Source organism: Balaenoptera acutorostrata, chromosome 2 (genome assembly GCF_949987535.1).
Source record: "Balaenoptera acutorostrata chromosome 2, mBalAcu1.1, whole genome shotgun sequence".
Lineage (NCBI taxonomy): Eukaryota > Metazoa > Chordata > Mammalia > Artiodactyla > Balaenopteridae > Balaenoptera > Balaenoptera acutorostrata.
In genome coordinates, this window is record NC_080065.1 from 69841982 (window position 1) to 69859325 (window position 17344).

Genomic DNA, 17344 nt, shown 5'->3' on the forward strand with positions numbered 1-17344 from the left:
AAATGGTTGTATAATAATTGTATAATAACTGTACTAAGAATAAATAAATCATTGTGAAAACAAATAAGTTGATTTCCAAATCCTAGAGTTAATAGTTACATCGTTCGCTGTAGTGAGCTCATAGATAGATAGATAGATAGACAGACAGACAGATAAATAAATAATGCACATTTTGAGGACTGAAGTTCTCCTAACAAATCTTCTACCTGTTTATTAATTAAAATCTATGATCATGCAGAACACATACAACTTTCAAAAGAAACATTACAACAAGAGTCTAGGCTGCTACAAGTTTTAAAGTATGAGCTTAAGCCAACCTACTCAAAGAAATTCAGAGCGAAAATGGACTTTCTCCTTTAATCATCACTCTGTGAGGTGTTGTGTTTGATATAATTTTATAAGTAGGGACTTCAGAGTGAAGAATTATCTCATTTTCCATATTTGGAATACTTCCATATTTGTGTAGAAAGAAAAGTTTGCTCTCCACTCCAGTATCACCAGTGTTAAACTGATGTGCACCTTGGGTTTATTTTGTTTCCATTGTATCAACTCAATACTTGACTTCAAAGAAAAGTAAGATACAAAGTCCCTCTTTTCTAAGGGGCAGAAATCCTTTGTGTCAACTGGTTGACCCTTGCTCTGTCAGGTCCTATTGGAAGTCTTTTGTAACACAATGCAGGGGACTCTTCCATGTGTTGATGTTGTTTACATAGTCGGGTGGACCTGGCTAGATATAAAAATCACATAAACTCATGAAAGATTATGGTCCCGTTTCCTGACCACAAGGATGGTGATTGATATATCCAAGGAACCTCTGTTACTGAGAAAAATTGTTAAATGTTCTACCATGAGGGGCACTTTGAAACACTGAGGGAAAGAAAGAAAGAAGAAAGCTGAATCTAGACTTCTTCAGGTTTGTGGCAGGGGAAGAGGATCTGTTTGAATCCGACAAGGGATTTGCTTCGGGGAATTTCCTGTCCAGCCCATTATTACCGGGGTCTTTGTAGATTGCGCAATGACGTTGGGTTCCCCATTGGGCAGCTCCCGGGGAAAGCAGTGGGGAATTCTTACACTCTCCCTCTAGGTCTCAGAAGGATCTCGTTTTCTCAGTGTCTCTTTCAGGTTGGCAGAAGCCAGGAGCCTGACACTTCCCTCAGATGGGACAGGCAGGCTCGCTGGCCGCGTAAACACACTGTAACCAAGTTCTTTGCTGATTTTACAGAGTTTCATTTGCTCCCAAGAACTGACGGTACTCAATTGTCTAGTGCTGGCCTGCCCCACAGGAGCCTGGGGGCTCCTTTCCCCTAACCCAGAACTAGCAGCACGGGGGGCGGGGAAGCGGGGGTGGGGAGGGGTGGGAAGGCAGTGGTTTCCTTGCGCACAGCGCGATGTTACTTAGTGAGTCGCTGAATGGGGAGCGCTGCTGTCCCCAAGCCGATTGGTACTTCTTGTCAGGAAGAAACGCCGAGAGGTGGGAGTGCCTGGGGAGGGAGGCAGGCGGTCCCTACCGCAAGCGCGGGGAGCTGCCTTTCCGCTCCTTTGCCTGCTTTCCAAGCCTGGGCTGTTAGGAGTGGCTGCAGCTGCGGAGCGCTCGAGGAGCCTGTGAATGAACCCTCCTCCTCTTCCTCCTCCTCCTCCTCGCTGAGTCTCCTCCTCGGTGCTGACGGTACTGTGATATAATGATGATGGGTGTCACAACCCGCATTTGAACTTGCAGGCGAGCTGCCCCGAGCCTTTCTGGGGAGGAACTCCAGGCGGGCGGGCGCAACAGCCGCGAACATTAGGTGCTGTGGACAGGCGTTGGGACCGGGCTCTGCGGTCAGCCCCGCATCCTCCCGCATCCTCCAGCACCATCCCGCACCCTTCCCCAGGCCACCGCGCTTCCTATGTGACCCGCCCCGGCAACGCCGAGCCCATTCGCGCAGCGCTGAGGTCAATTTTCCCCCTCAACTGCAGTAAAGCCGCCTTTCAAGGTAATCACGTTTCTTTTGTTCCCCCTTAAAAAAAAGAAAAGAAAAGAAAAGAAAAAGAAAAACTTATAGGAAAAAAAAGAAGTACGTTGTAATTGGTAGAAGGCTTTAATTAAGGCTAAGAGAACTAGCTCTGAGAAATTAAGAAAATATGTGCACTGTAAAAAATGCAGGTAACTTTCAGAAGGATGTTTGGAGAGAAGAATACAGAGGGACCTTGGTGCTGAAAAAGATCCAGACAAAAGAAGCCCGGGGTGGGGTGGGAGTAGAAGGACAAATGGAATTGGGGGAAGGGAGGGAAGGGAATGCAGAGAACCCCTAGAAACGTCGTGGGGTCTTGAGCTGGAGAGGAGGGACCCGTGGCACCTTGATCCTTTTTTTTTTTTTTTTTTTTTTTTTAACCTGCTCGAGGCAAAAGTTTGAATGGGGACCACCGAGACTTGCCCACATGCAAGTCCCCGAAGCCGCCCTGGTGCAGGCCACCTGGTTCCCGGCCCCTGATGTGTGGTCAGTGCCCGGCGTTCCTGGAAAGCTGCTCCCAAGCAGCGTCTGACAGGGCGATCCGGGACCTGCGCGGACGTGACCCCCTCAGCCTGCGGGCGCTCTGGGAGGAGGTCCGGTCGGGGAGGTGCGGGGTCCCCGGTCCGCGTCTCTTCGGCGACGCGGGGGCTGTCAAGGCTCTCTCCGGTGCCCCTGGGTTCTTTTGTCCTACGCGCGGTGCGCCGGAGCCGGCCGGGAGGGAGCAGGGGATGGGGGTGGGGTGCTTGGAGCGCCGCGGAGGTCTGCGAGGCGCCAGGGCGGGAAAAGCTTGCCCCGAACCAGTAGGGATGTGCAAGAATTTTATCTCGCCCTGAGGAGCGAAGTGGAGGCTTTTGCTCTCAACGAGCAAACCAGCACTCAGATCGCTCTTCAGACAAAGGTGGCGCGGGGACCCGAATCTGGGGCCTCTAGGACCAGCCCTCTCGCCCGGACTACTGCAGTCCTCCTTTTCCTTCCATTTCCCCACCCCCTCCCAGCCCGCGGCCCTAGTTGAGCAACTTTACTGGCGGGTCTTGCGGCGGCGGAGAGCGAGTGGCGGCAGCTCCGGGGGACGCCCTCGGCTGGAGCGCCCCACCGCCCTGCGGAGGCGTGGGCGCCGCCGGTCTACAGCCCTGGTGCGTGAGGGCTGGGGGGCATCAGGGCTGTCCAGGCTCACTGTCTGTGTCACTGGGCGTGGAGCAGTCAGTGGGTTAGGCAGCGGAGAGCGAGGTAGAAAACTAGTGTCGTAGCTTAAACTATTTGCTCTCGGATCCAGCTGCGCCGTAGCAAGTCCTGCAAGTCCCCGGGAGATGCTACGGGAGGGAGGAGAAATCTACGCGGCGCCTGGAGAGCTGTCCCGCGGTGCGCACACCCACAGGCGGAAAGACAGTCTCGCTATCTGTGTCCCGTTTCTCATCTTTGTCTCTCCCTCTCTGTCTCCATCTTCTCTGCCTCTCTTCCCCTCTTCCAACCTCTGCTCGGTCTCTTTCGCTCCTGCGTCCCCTCCCCCCACGGCTGACAAATGAATGGCTAGTGTGAAATCCCTGCCTCCCCTGTCCGCGGAGGCTGGCAAGGAGGGAGGAGCGAGGGAGGCGGTGCGCTCCTTCGGATCTACCCCCACTTGCAGTGCTTCGAGCTTGCGGAACCCAGATGTCTAGGAATAGGGAGTTTCTTGGTGGGTGTGGGCGCCCCCTGATGGAGAAATGCAGCACATGTGGAGGACAACGAGCCCCCCGCCACCCCAAACCAAATGAGCCGCTTTCACAGCCATGTATTCAAGGATGGAGCACCCTAGCTTCCCCTTTAGTTGTTAGTTTTCTACTTCGGAATCTGCGACGTAAATCTAGGGGTTTGGAGGGCCCAGGAAGGAGACTTGTCTTTAAGGGCCGAAGAGCCTTCTCCCCAGTCAGCTGAGACATGCGCGGCACTCTGGGCCAAGCCTGCAGTTTGGTGGACTAACGCACGTGGCCAAGGGAGAATCCAGGTTTCGGGGGGCTTGGCGCTCAATCTTTCATGGGCGTCACTTTAAGAAAGATCATACAGAATGCCGTACTTTTGGAAATTTTATTATGGCCCACGACCACTCGAACCCAAAGCTAGGGCCCCGCCCCAGACCATTGCCTAATAAGGGACCCTAATCCAACGTTTAAATTTTCTCAATTTCACAACACTCGCCGAACGTGGAAATTTGGGAGGAGGGCGCCGGGAGGAAAAAGGAGAGTTGGGAAGGAAAGGGACGGTGGGGAGAAAGGGAAGAAGAAAGGAACAGAGACGGGGCACATGCACGCAAACAGCCGGGAGCGGACCGGCCGGGTTCCTTTCAAGGTTTTGGACTAAATTTCGCGTCTGCTTTTAAGCCATTGTTTAAATCCCCAAAGCGATAACAAACCCTACTGAAGCGGCGTGCTGGGAGGGATGGCGGAGGAACTAGCCCCTTAGAGAGGCTGGGGCTGGGGGCATCTCTCCACTCCCCAGCCCGCGCGAAGGGAAGAACCGCACCGGGCGCTTCCCGCAGCGGCGGGGCTCACCAGCCGCCGCCACGTGGGCTGGGGCTTCAGCTCCCGGCCCGAGACGGGTGTGACTTCTTGGGATCGGAGACAGCTGCACTGCGGGACCGGCAGTCGCTCAGCGCAGAGGCTGGCGGGGCGCCGCCTGGGTCCCCGCCTAGAGGCCAGTGGGGGCGTGGCTTTAGTCCTTCCGCGGGACAGGGGCGGGGCGGGGAGAGCTGAGCCGCTGGGCGGGGAGAGCGCAGCGGCGGCGCACCCAGCGCTTAGGCTCCGGGAGGGTGCTGGAGCCGACCAGACTTCTATCCTGACGGCGCTAAACACTCTTATTAAATAAAAAACCATTTGAATTTTTTTTTGCCTTGCTTCTTGGGAGTGGTAGGAGGAGTTTTCCCCTTGCGACAGAAAAGAAGTAAAGATTTACTCCAAATAAACATTTTTGGCAGAAATATGAGACGAGTTTATTCTGTGATCCATATATTGACTTTAAAGATCACTTTTAGTCAATTACAGGATAATCACATTCCATACGTCCTAAAGAGTTCGTCTAGCATGGCAAACAATTGCCATTGACAGGACTGATAGATTCCATGAGCGCAAACCTTAGGGGCTGTGAGTGTAACCCTGGTCCCTTCGCATCAGGAGCTTTAGCTCGGGCCCGGCCCATAGTGGGAGCTCAGCTCATATTTATGAAATGACTGAGCGAGTGACTTGGGGGAATGCGGCTCAGAGTTGATGCTGCCACTTAGTGCTACATTTTAGACTCTCCTACTTCTTCGCTTTATCTTGGAAGAACAGAACTTTAATGATCTATTCCATCTCCAATTCTGACATCTAATTGATCCCCTTTCCCTTCCTTTTTGACTCCTAAAAGCTGTGACCTAAATTCTTTTAAACACTGCTTGGCAATTGTGCCAACCCTAGAGTGAAAATATTCCTCTAAAGACCTAAAATGGGATGTTTTGAGTCTAATATAAAAATAGGAAGGCGTCAATGGAAGCAACAACTAGTTTTCTGAGATAAAATCTGTTCCAGTTTGGGGAATATGTAACTTGGGATGTGAGGGCATATCAAGCAGAAGGTCTCGGAGGCTGACTTCTGGTTCTGAGTTCTATGTAAAAAAAGGAAGATTTTACAATTGTATGTGCCTGTCCCAACCAAACTGCAAAAGGCATGGATTCCAAAGCGGCTGAGCAATTACTTGCTCCAGCAGGAAGTCCACGGTCCTTCGTCTTGTGGGTGGTGGGAAGAAGGAGGGGATTCAAGACAGTCGCTAAAGATTTGTGTAAGAATTCAAAGTTTCGCTTTGTTTTCCTTAGTAGATAAAAAAAAAAGAAATATAAAGTTAGCCCTAAATTGTATTTCCTGCTTTTAATTTAAAGTTTAAAAAGAATTTAAATTTAATTTTAACTTTAATTCAAATTTAAAGTTTGAAAAGAATCCTCCTAGATTTATATATGTTTACAGACATAGGTTTCTTCTTTTTCTCTGTGCCTACAAACTGGAAGGAAATACCTGTGCTATCCTAAGATACCTATGTCTGCACCCTTGTGAATTGTTTGGAAAGGACCTAAAAAGTTAATTTAAGGCTGAATATGATTAATGTTAAAGATATGGTCATTGTTCTTTCTTTCCTCACATTATTACTCTTAAATACTTTGTGGTTAATGATTGGTCAGTAATTGAACATCAGAGCCTTTGAGAGCACAAAGATCAACCAACACTGTCACCCAACAGCCATATAAATAAGCTCTTTTTGCCTAGTGGGATTCAAACATTTTTGTTGACTTTATTCATGGACAAACATCACTAGATACTGTATTTAAAATGAGATATTGCCCTGTGACTGAACAGAACTTCTCCAGACCCATAGTTCTTTTGAGGAAGAGAATGAATGACTGTAGTAGGCTATTATTCCACCACCCACCTAGAGAAACCAGTTAGGACTCACAAATACTCATTGTTGGGGGTTACTGGCTCTGGTATGAGAAAACATGCTGATTGTTGCATAGGTCTGTACTTTACCAGAAAACACAAGGCCCGTACTCTCTCTGATTTGGAATCAGAACAAGGAGAAGTAGAGATAAATGTCCTGGCCAAGCTCCACTTCAGTTAGTGAACGTTTGCCAGTTTCCTCTGGTAGCCTAAATGTGGTTAATTACATATATATACATTTATATGTTTATATTATGTATATGTTCTCCAGGGTATTTGACTGCCGTGTTCTTATCACTGAATGTGCCAGGGGTGGTTCTATTTCAGTGGTCAGTGCAAAGCATCCTTATGTAATGTGTTTGTTTGTTGTGTTTCCCTGAAATGCCTCTGGATAGATCTATCATCTTTAAAAGGGTGTAAATGCAGATCTACATTTAAATTTACCTTTTTCTCTGTATACATCCTTCTTTTTTCTGTGTACATCCTACTTCATTCTTCTTAAGAATTTTAAGAGGTGTTTATGTCTATAAACATGAGATTACATAGTTTATGATAAACACATATATAATATGTAAGTTATAATGTTTTTATTATTAAATTACTGAGTTGGTATTACCTGTGGTGTAGTGGAAGGAGCATTAGGCTTAGAATCAGAAAGTTTGCGTTGCATTTCCTAGTTGAGAAAACCAGGTCAGACACAACTTTTAGACATTTGGTGTCAAAAATCTATTAAATGGATATGCAGTTATAAACATCAAAAGGGTGAATACCTGTGAAAGGGCTTTGATAAATGAGAACTCCACAAATAAATGGTGTTAAGATATATCCCTGGGGCTCATATTGATCTAATTCTATGATCTTAATAATAACAGCATTGCCCAAATCATGTATTTCCTACTAAACCTACAAAATGTATTAGAGAGGGACATACTGTTTTAAGAATTGTCTAGTTTCACACTTGTATGTGGAATCTAAAAAAAACAATACAAATGAACTTATTTACAAAACAGAAATAGACTCACAGACATAGAAAACAAATTTAGGGTCACCAGAGGGGAAAAGGGGAAAGGGATAAATTAAGAGTTTGGGATTAACAGATAACACACAACAGTATATATAATAGATGAACAACAAGGACCTACTGTATAACACAGGGAACTATATTCAATATCTTGTAATAACCTGTAATGGAAAAGAATCTGAAAGAAGAATATATATATGTGTATATCTATATCTATATATCTGAATCACTGCTGTGCACCTGAAACTAACACAACATTTTAAATCCACTATACTTCAATTTAAATAGAAAAAGAATTGTCTAGTTTCATTGAACAGAAGACAGAGTCCAGAAATAGGCTCAAACGAACACGGAAATTCAGTGGAAATGAAGAATTATTCAATAAATGGATTGGGCACAGTGGATTGGTTCACTCAAAATACAAGTCAATCTTTACCTCATTTCTTATCCCAAAATAAAGTTAAGATGGATCTAATATGAAATGTAGGGAATGACATTTAAAAAAATAACTAGAGGAAATTATAAGATTTTTAAAATAATAATCTAGGAGTAAGGAAACCCGGGCTAAGGAAAAGGTGAAACCCGTGCTAAGGAAAAGGTGAAACCCGTGCTAAGGAAAATGTAAAACCCAGAAGCCATACTAGAAAAGATTAATAAATCTGACTAATAACAATTAAATTATTTACATGAAAACAAATAACACATCTGGAAAATATTAGCAAAATATGAGAGACAAAGAGCTAACAACTATTTTGATATGCCAGGACCTTTTACAAAAACTAAACCACAATCTATCCAAAAGAAAAATTGGCAAATGTTTTATGCAGGCTGCTGGCAGAAAGAGAAAAATAAATGTTTTAAAATCATCTGAAAAATTGCTCAGTTTCATTCATAGTTAAAGAAATAGTAATTAAAACAACAATGATATTCTGCACCATTTTTTCATCAATAAGAGCTGTAAAGATAAAAAAGGTTCAATGAAAGTTTGTGTTGGTCAAGTTGTGGGGAAACTGGATCTCTCATATATGTAAATAGGTTCATCTTTTTTAGAAAGTGATTTGGTAATAGCTATCAAAAAAATTTTTAAATGCATATACCTTTTGACCCAGCAATTCCTCTTCTAGATATTGTCATATAGACATTGGTATGAATGTCACCCAAAACAAATGGCCAAGGATGCCCTTTGCAGCATTATTTCACAGCAAAAATTTGGAAACACCTTAAAGGCTCATCACAGGAACTGGTAAAATAAAAGATGCTACATTTATCTAGGGGAAAACTATGCAGCTGTTAAAAATGACACAGACACACTGTATTAGCTGATTCAGAATATTCTCTGAGATAAACTGTGTTTTAAGTGAAGAAAGTAATGTACCAAATAGTGTAAAATATGCACCCAATTATGTACAAAATGGGCATATTCATTCATTCAACAAATATTTACTGCGTGTCCTAGGCATTGTGGATACAGCAGTGAACAAAACATCAAAGGCTACGTTCCTGGAGCTTATATTATGGAGGGTAGAGAAAAGCAATTCCCAAATATTCATATACAATGGGGAGATGTGCTATGATGTAAATAGAGCATGAGAATGGGAATGCAGAGTGCAGTGTGTTTTAGATCGAGGAGGAACAGGTTCACCAGGCAGAGAAGAGAGCAATACTAAGGAGCAATGACATGAAAAAGCTTAGCCAAGTCCAGGTGCAGGAATCCAGCCACGTGTTAGTGGTATATTCACACGGTGCCATTATTCCTGTGAAGCAGATTCATGACACTTCCTGTTTAAACCATGATATCTCTCTCTGCATTACAGCGTTTCCTCCTTTGAGAAAGCACTCCGTGGCAACATGATAGACAATGCTCTTTACATCTACTTTGTGGCTGAGGTATCCTGGACAATTGGTTGTCTAGGGTAACTAATTCAAAAACTAGAACACAAACCACTGTGTCTGCATCCTTAAGTCACCCTTTGCTCAGTGGAGCTTCCCCAAGATCAAGGGAGAATACTAAATATCTGTTTACTAGAACCTTGGATCTCTCTTTCTCTGAGGCAGCCCATCACCGGCCTGACCGTTATCCCCTCTGCAGACATCTCTTATGGATAGGAGTCCTGTTGACCTTGTCTCTTGTGTCTCCCAGGCAATTAAACAGCTTCAGTCAGCTGTGACTTGATTGTTCAATGACTTTTTCCTCTTCTCATTGACTTCGCTGGAATAGAAGACTAAATATAGGCACTGGCTGTCATATCTCCCAGGTCTTTCTGTGCAGACAGACTCGTTATCACTAACAAATAATGCTTACAAGACCCACACAGAAGAGCAGAAGAATAGAGATGGGGGTCGGAGTGGTGCTAAAAACAAAGAAGCTCCAGAAAGTTTCTCATTTAGTAAAATCAAAGAAGGCAAACGGTGTGCTTTAACAACCATGACCATGAACACAGTCTTATAAAAATTAGAGAAATGGAATGACATCCCTGGACTCTAAGGAAGAGGCAATGGAAATATAGTTCTGAGGTCAGAACTGTGGGCATTTGAGTTGCAAACTCTGGTGACTACAGGGAACAGGCATGGAGTGGAAATGGATGAGAGGCTAAGTGGGGCCAGTGATAAGCTTGGATGCACAGAGCCAAGGCCAGAGGCTGCTGCTTGCTTAGTGCTAATGATTGGCCAGCTAGAATATGGACCTTGAGCTGCTAGGTCTGATTTTCCAAAAGAAGGCAGAGATCTGGGACTTAGTGTGAACTCTCCAATTTTTAAATATTGGCAACTTATTTAAACATAGTTTTGCAAATGTATTTAAAACATGACTGGGCTTCCCTGGTGACGCAGTGGTTGAGAATCTGCCTGCCAATGCAGGGGACACGGGTTCGAGCCCTGGTCTGGGAAGATCCCACATGCTGTGGAGCAACTGGGCCCGTGAGCCACAACTACTGAGCCTGCGCGTCTGGAGCCTGTGCTCCGCAACAAGAGAGGCCGCGATGGTGAGAGGCCTGCGCACCGCGATGAAGAGTGGCCCCCGCTCGCCGCAACTAGAGGAAGCCCTTGCACAGAAACGAAGACCCAACACAGCCAAAAAAATTAAAAAAAATTAAATTAAAAAAACATAAAAGTGCAGTTCCATCACATTTAAAAAAAAAAAAAAGAGTTAAAAACATGACTGATCTCTCCCTTGCACTTTTAATGCACTGGCTCCTTCCCTAGCCTTGTCTTAGTGACAGTCTTACTTGAGCAAATGATGAGTATACTTGTTATATAGATGAAGAACTGTTTCCTCCCCTCCTTCAAAAAAAAGCCACTTTTATAAGAATGAAGTATGGCACAAAGAGTTAGACTTTTGAGTATCTGCCTTGGACAGGAGATCAGGATGCAGAAGACCCATTCCTGGTCAGGATTACATCTTCCCCTCTGGTTTTGTTATAAGGTCCAACACTCTAGACATTGACAAACATCAGATATTATTGAGTCACAGTAAATATTAAATGTATTTCAGGTGTTAATTGGCCCACTCACCCATGTTTAAAGAGAGTGCTGACACTTCTTTTCAAAGTGTATTTCTGAATAGGAAATAGGGGCATTGGTCACACATTTGGTCAACAAACCTACCTCAAGGGTCTACTCTGAAGCTGGCACTGTGGGTGAAATATTGTGGGAATTAGTAAGCTGAATGTGATACCGGCTCTGCCTTCCAGAAGCCTACTGTTCTACATAGGAGATAAAACATGTTTCTAAATAATGATTCAGAACACATAGAAATAAGTTATAGGACAATTTACTGTGAGCATGAAGTTGTACACAGCTATAGTAGTAACCCAGGTTATAATTTTCAAATCTAAGAGCTTTAAATACTTTTCTTTTTACTACTAGTGATATGAAACCAGGAAGAGAACACTGGTAGAAAGCTTGAATTAGAAATTTTAATAATAAATATTGAGTACTGAATATGCTGTGTATCACTGAGCTATATTTTATATGCATTCTTTTATCAATTCTCATTGTACTGCTTTTCACTATTAAATAGCTACTGGAAATGAGAGAGTTAGTAACTTACCCAAAACCACAGAGTATAAGCAGAAGATTTGGAACTTGAATTCAGGGCTATTTGACAATGGAAATAGACTTTTAACATTAAGCTTATAAAAGTTTCCTGAAAAAAAAAAAGAAAATATTAAGAAAAATTTTTCTTGAAGGACAATAGGAGATTATTGTTTGTAAGCACAATTAAAGAAAAGTTTCTTATTTGGATTCAGTTAGTACTCATGGAATACACTGTCTTTAATAGCATTGTATGATACAATCTAAAATTTCATTTTGTTGAAAACTGTAGGGTATGTGAAATTGATGTCTTAATTTTTCCCTGAAATATTGTTATAGTATTGAGATACAGGTATATACTTCCTGCTTGCTGTGGTATCTTATTAAAAAAAAAGAAATGTAGAAACCTAATTTCCCAGTTAGTGTGTAACAACATCTATTAGCATATCTCAGTAATTATATGATAAATAAACTTAATTATCAAGGTTACTTTAGGATTATCAACTGTATACTTTTCATTGTAAGTTGTCAAATGGCCTATTGATGGAAAATATGAGACATATAATGTATTAGGTAAAAAAATGGTCTTCAGGACATATCTAGAATTTTATAATTTTTTTAGAAAGGTTCTAACACTTATTTCAATATATATAAAATAAAGCAATCAGGTAGAGAAGAATATCAAGAGTAAAGGTATAGCTGTCATAAATTATGAAATTGAATTTGAGCCCAAATTGGACTTGGATTCATTCTTATAGCACTTACTTCTTTTTAATCTAGGTTTTCTAAATCATACACAATTTAGATATTTTCTAAGGCAGTTATGCAGGGCACCAACTCAAATATGTGTCGGTTAGGATGCCTTCAGCAACAAGCAACAAAAATCCTTGATTTTATTGGTTTAAATAATAAAGGAATTTATTATCTACTATAAAGAAAGTTCAAGGTTATGGTTGGCCATAGGTCTAATGCCTGAGCACTTCAGCCCTGCCTCTCCTGATTCTTTTTCAGCTTCATCCGAGAGGGTATCTTATATACCCATGGGTGCAAGATAGATACAACAGTTTCACGAGGTATATCCTATCCTGATAATGTCCAGTGAAGAAAAGCAACCATCGCTTCCTTTTTTCTCTTCTTAAAATGAATATACCTTTCCCAGGAGCAACCCCTCCACGCAAGATCCTCTCACATCTCATTGGCCAAAATTGCATCATATACTCATTCCAAAACCAGTCATTGGCAAAAGAAATGGGACCAATGTAATTGACATAGAATAATCAGGATCATCCCCTTGGGCTGGGGTTTGACCCAGGTTCCACTAAAGTATATGGCTGTGTGAAGGAGGGTAGATACTAGAATGGAATTAGAGTTTTGTTAGAAAAGAGAAAGAGGAATGGCTACAGGATAGCCAACCAACAATGGCTGTTATAGAACAGTCCTAAATGTAACTGAGAAGGGAATAACTGTGGAGATCAAATAGCCTTCTGCAGTTCTTCTGAGCTTAGCTCTTTGATTTCTAGATGGTCCCCAACAATGGTACTTATCCTCCTCATAATGATAGCTTCATAGATATTTGAGCTGGAAGGGAACCATGCTGAGACCCAGATTTGTTAAATGTCTTCACACAATAAATTAATGGCAAAGCCAGGGCAGGGTTTCTTGACTCTCAGTACAGGGTGCTTTCTTTCATTCCTTACCCTTCAGACAGTTGGAACTGCTTTAAAACTCATGGCAAGCACTGGCTTTTTCTGCAATTAACAGCTTCTTATAATATATTTATTTTGTTTGTTCAGCCTCCTAGAAACTAAATTGAGTTTGTGCTTTAAAAAGCCTGCTGAGATCCTTGTTCTCTGTTCTGATACCACGTGCATGAACCACCAACGGGTTTCCTCCTATCTCACATTTGATGTGAATCCCTTTCTTTCAACATCTCTCTCAATTGCTTCCCCATCTTCTCTTGCTCCATCTATGACCAACTTCCTGTTTCTAAATAGATTTTGTGGTCGCCCCTCCCTCCTTGTGCCAGCTCCTAGCCACTAGTTACTTGGGCTGTGGTCTATATTGTTCTTCCAACAGCCTACCCTGTTGTGGTTGCCCCCACATCCACATTGTTATGTGTCCCCAGTTTGGGTTCTGGGATTATTTTGGTAACTACCACATTGGGTGAGAGTCAAACTAATAATTTAAGTGTTGGGACAACTTCTCCTACTGCAAGTCTCCTCCTGTTTTTACAATCCAAGAGGAGCTGCTTCTTGTACTCTTATTCCCTATAATGCACAAATAGAATGTGATGTATGGCCTCCCACAAACCTGAATGCTTATGATTTACTTTGTGTTTTTCTTCATTTCTAGGACAAGATGTTGATAAATATAAAGAGCATCTTATGGATGTGCTCTACCTTAATAGCAGCCCATGCACTACAGAAAGGTGAGTGTGGTAACAATTTTTTTAGGACTAATTGAAATAAAAATTGAAATACTGGGGCATGGAATGGGATTATGGAATCATTAAAATAAAGGATGAATTTTTGATCTATTCATTGCTGAACACTTTTAGCTAAAATATTATTAGGTTGAAAACAGTGGTTTTAAATAAATCAATCATAACAAAATAATGAACCAGGTGCTAAAGAAGCAAGTGGGCTTTCAGTAACTTCCCAGGTTACTTTCAGACTGTGCAAAAAGGCTCACATGTGGGCCTGGGCATATTTTTAAGTTCTGCTTTCTTCAACACTGCTCAAAAATTTTCTATATTAAAAAAAAAGACTATTAAACATTCAAGAGGATAGAGTTTGAAAAAAGTAAAGAAGATAGAGAGAGGGCTGATAGCCAAGTTTTTCCCCCACCTCCATTTCTTTTTTCCTTCCCTCCCTTCCCCTTCCCTTCCCTTCCTTTCCCTTCCCTTCCCTTCCCTTCTCTTCTCCCCACCCCCTTTCTAGTAACTGGATAAGTACACATCCACTGTTTTTGTTAGCTGTAAATTATATATCCATCTAATGAGGGTTCTGTGATTCCAAATTTGTGGACTCTGGTCTATGAAAAAAGATACTGTGCTGAGTTTCAGTGATCTGCTCCCATCAAGGGTCTCTCCAGACTCAGCTTCCACTTCTTTCTCATACTCATTCTATGCTTCTGAGTCTCTGCAAGAATTTACAATTCCATTCATAGACCTTCTTATTCCCTTTTTTTTACATGCAGTTCCTTCTGCTTGACAGTCCCTTCTCTTGTTCTCTACAGTTCCACTTCAGTTCATTCTTAAGACTCAGAATTTAAGTATCATTCCATCTATTCATCCATCCATCCTTCCACCTATCCGTTCATTTTTCCATCCATTGACAGTATTGTTTGAATACATTCTATGTGCTACATGTTAGTCTGGGTCTCCAGGGATATATCAGTGGATGAGTCATACATTGTCTTGGATTTCTTTAAACCTAATCTCCTTAGTTACATGAGGTAAGCGATAAACAAGTAAACAAACAATCCAAGTACTTCCGAATAGATGAATATAAAGCAGAATGACATCATAGGAAATGGCATAGGGTGGGGGGCAGGGGGGTGATAAAGCGTCTTTGAGAAAGTCATACTTAAACTGATGTGGGAATGATGAGGAAAAGCCAGCCAGCTAAGATCTGGCCCAAGTTAGGTAGTGTGTTTGAACAACAGAAAGTTCACTGTAGTTAGAGAGCAGTGATCAAGAAGAAAGTAGGAGATACAGACAGAGAGATAGCCAGAGGTCAGTTCATATAAGTAGGAACAATATCTAATACTTAGAAAAGAGCTTCCTATGAGCCAAGAACAGTTTTAATGCTTAACATTAACTTATTGAAACATTCATTATCTATAGAGGAAACTGAGAACCTAAGAGACTTGCTCAAAGCCACACAACCAGTAAGTAGCAGAACTGGGAGATAAACCAAGGCTGTCCCAGGAGTGTGTGAGCTTTACCTCTGTTACATTTCTCATCTATATAGGGCATTGTAGCTTTAGAAATGACTAGATTTTATTTCCAGGAAGCACTGAAGGAAGCGCTGAAGGGTTTCAGCAAGTGAAAGACATGAGTTGATGAATGTTTTCAAAGTTCCATGTTTGCTATTCTATGTAGATTTGATTGTAGGAGAGCAAGAGTGGCAGCAGGGAGATCATTTAGGAGGTTATTGTGGTCACCTGTGTGTGAAATGGGGCGTGGCAGAAGAGCTGGAGAGAAGTGAATTTGATACATGGAGATGGAGGAGTCAGACCAACAAATGGATTGGATGTGGTGTGGTGAGGGCAACAGAGGAATCAAGGATGAGCTGACTTCTGAGATGGTTCCCACCTCTCATTCCCCTTTCCAGCCAATTTAAAAGCCCTTTCTCTATGTTCCCGTTGTCCCCTGTGCTGTGACATCTATTATAGCCCATAATAGATGGGCTATAATAGCTATGATAAGTTATTCTTCATTTTTCTTCCCAAGGGGAGTGTAGTTTCAAGAGAGCTGTTTTTTATTTTCTAGCAGAGTTCCTGACACACTGCTAGCACTTAATCAATTTATGTGTTGAGTGAATAAGTGAATGAATAAATAAACAATGTGTGAATACCACAGTGAATGACCTGGCTGGCCATCAGAGTCTAGGCTCCACCACTCCAAGAGCCCAGGAGCTGTCCTCTTCAGCATTTTCAGGAAGTAAACGTTGAAGGTCACAGAGAGGAAAGGACAACGGCATCCAGTGAAGAGGGAAGACATAGAAAGGAGATAGAGAAAAGGAGTTGGTTTGGGTGGGAAGTAATAGGAGGGAATTATAGAGAAAGTAGTGGGAGAACCTTGAGGAACAGGGCAACTATCCCTCCCCTTAAAACAAAGAAAGAACTCATACAAACAGTAGGGAAACAAGCAAACACTTATGGTATAGCTCCTTGATGGTATTTTAAAATAGTAATAATAGCTAACAGTATTGAGTGATTTCTACGTTAGGCCTCGTTCTAAGTATTTTACTTTGTTAACCTTTTTTAATCTTAGCTCTCCGATGAGACAGATACTTTTATTCTCCCCATTTGGCAAATGAGGAAACTGCAATACCAAAAGATTTAGAGACATAGCTAATGTAGAAATCATACATCAATTTAGTGATTGAGCCTGGAGGTGAACCCAGGCAGTCTGGCTCCACAGTCCATGCTCTCAACCACTGTATTGTACTTTACCCCAAGCATCAAGTTCTTTGCAAATCTGTAATCACTGTTAAGAGATGTCATTAGTTTGGGGCTAATTTCAGAAGAATTTTTACTTTTTTATGTGAGGGGTAAAAATTGAAAATGTAAGATCCATATGAAACAGATTTGCCAAGTTCATAGTGAATCACAGAGCAGTAACTAGTTGAGTCAACACAAGTACTCTTATCTTAAGGTTTTCTCTGTTTATGTCTAGGCACGCAAAAGGTCAATAACTAATGAACACTCTGTCTATTGGTTTCTGGATTTATTTTAATGCATGAAGAGCTCTTTGCTTTAAAAATACCCTTTATATTGATTATCTAGCATTGACCCAGTTATTAGGATATTCCTCTAATATTAATAAATGGAGCCATGCACAATTATTAGTAAATGAATGAACAAGAGAGTGACATTAATACGTGAGAGGGTGATAAATTCCCCTATACTCACTCTGACATTTATTTGGCCAAGGTCTGTGTGTGTGTTTGATCAAATTGTGTAGATAGAATTTGCATCATCCTTGCTCTGCAGAATTTATTGGCAGAGAATGAAACATAACTGATCATTCATTGTTCAGAGATTTCTCCCTTACTGTATTCATTTAGACCACAAACTATCTGGTGGGAATAGTGAAATTTTTCTTTTAAAGCAATTATTATATATTTTTTGAATTT

At 42.2% G+C, this 17344-nt stretch overlaps 1 protein-coding gene across 2 annotated transcripts in view; it reads left to right on the forward strand.

Annotated features, from left to right (window-relative positions):
- The first annotated feature begins 1427 nt into the window (after positions 1 to 1427).
- Positions 1428 to 17344, forward strand: part of VCAN (versican) — a 115506-nt gene continuing 99589 nt past the window's right edge. The window contains exons 1-2 of one of the 2 annotated variants that reach the window (XM_007193043.2): positions 1428 to 1973; positions 13833 to 13908. In XM_007193043.2, coding sequence (XP_007193105.2) covers positions 13839 to 13908 — 70 coding nt within the window. In that variant the 5' untranslated portion in view covers positions 1428 to 1973; positions 13833 to 13838. The remainder of the gene's footprint in view (positions 1974 to 13832; positions 13909 to 17344) is intronic. The other variant, XM_007193041.2, reaches the window with a different exon arrangement.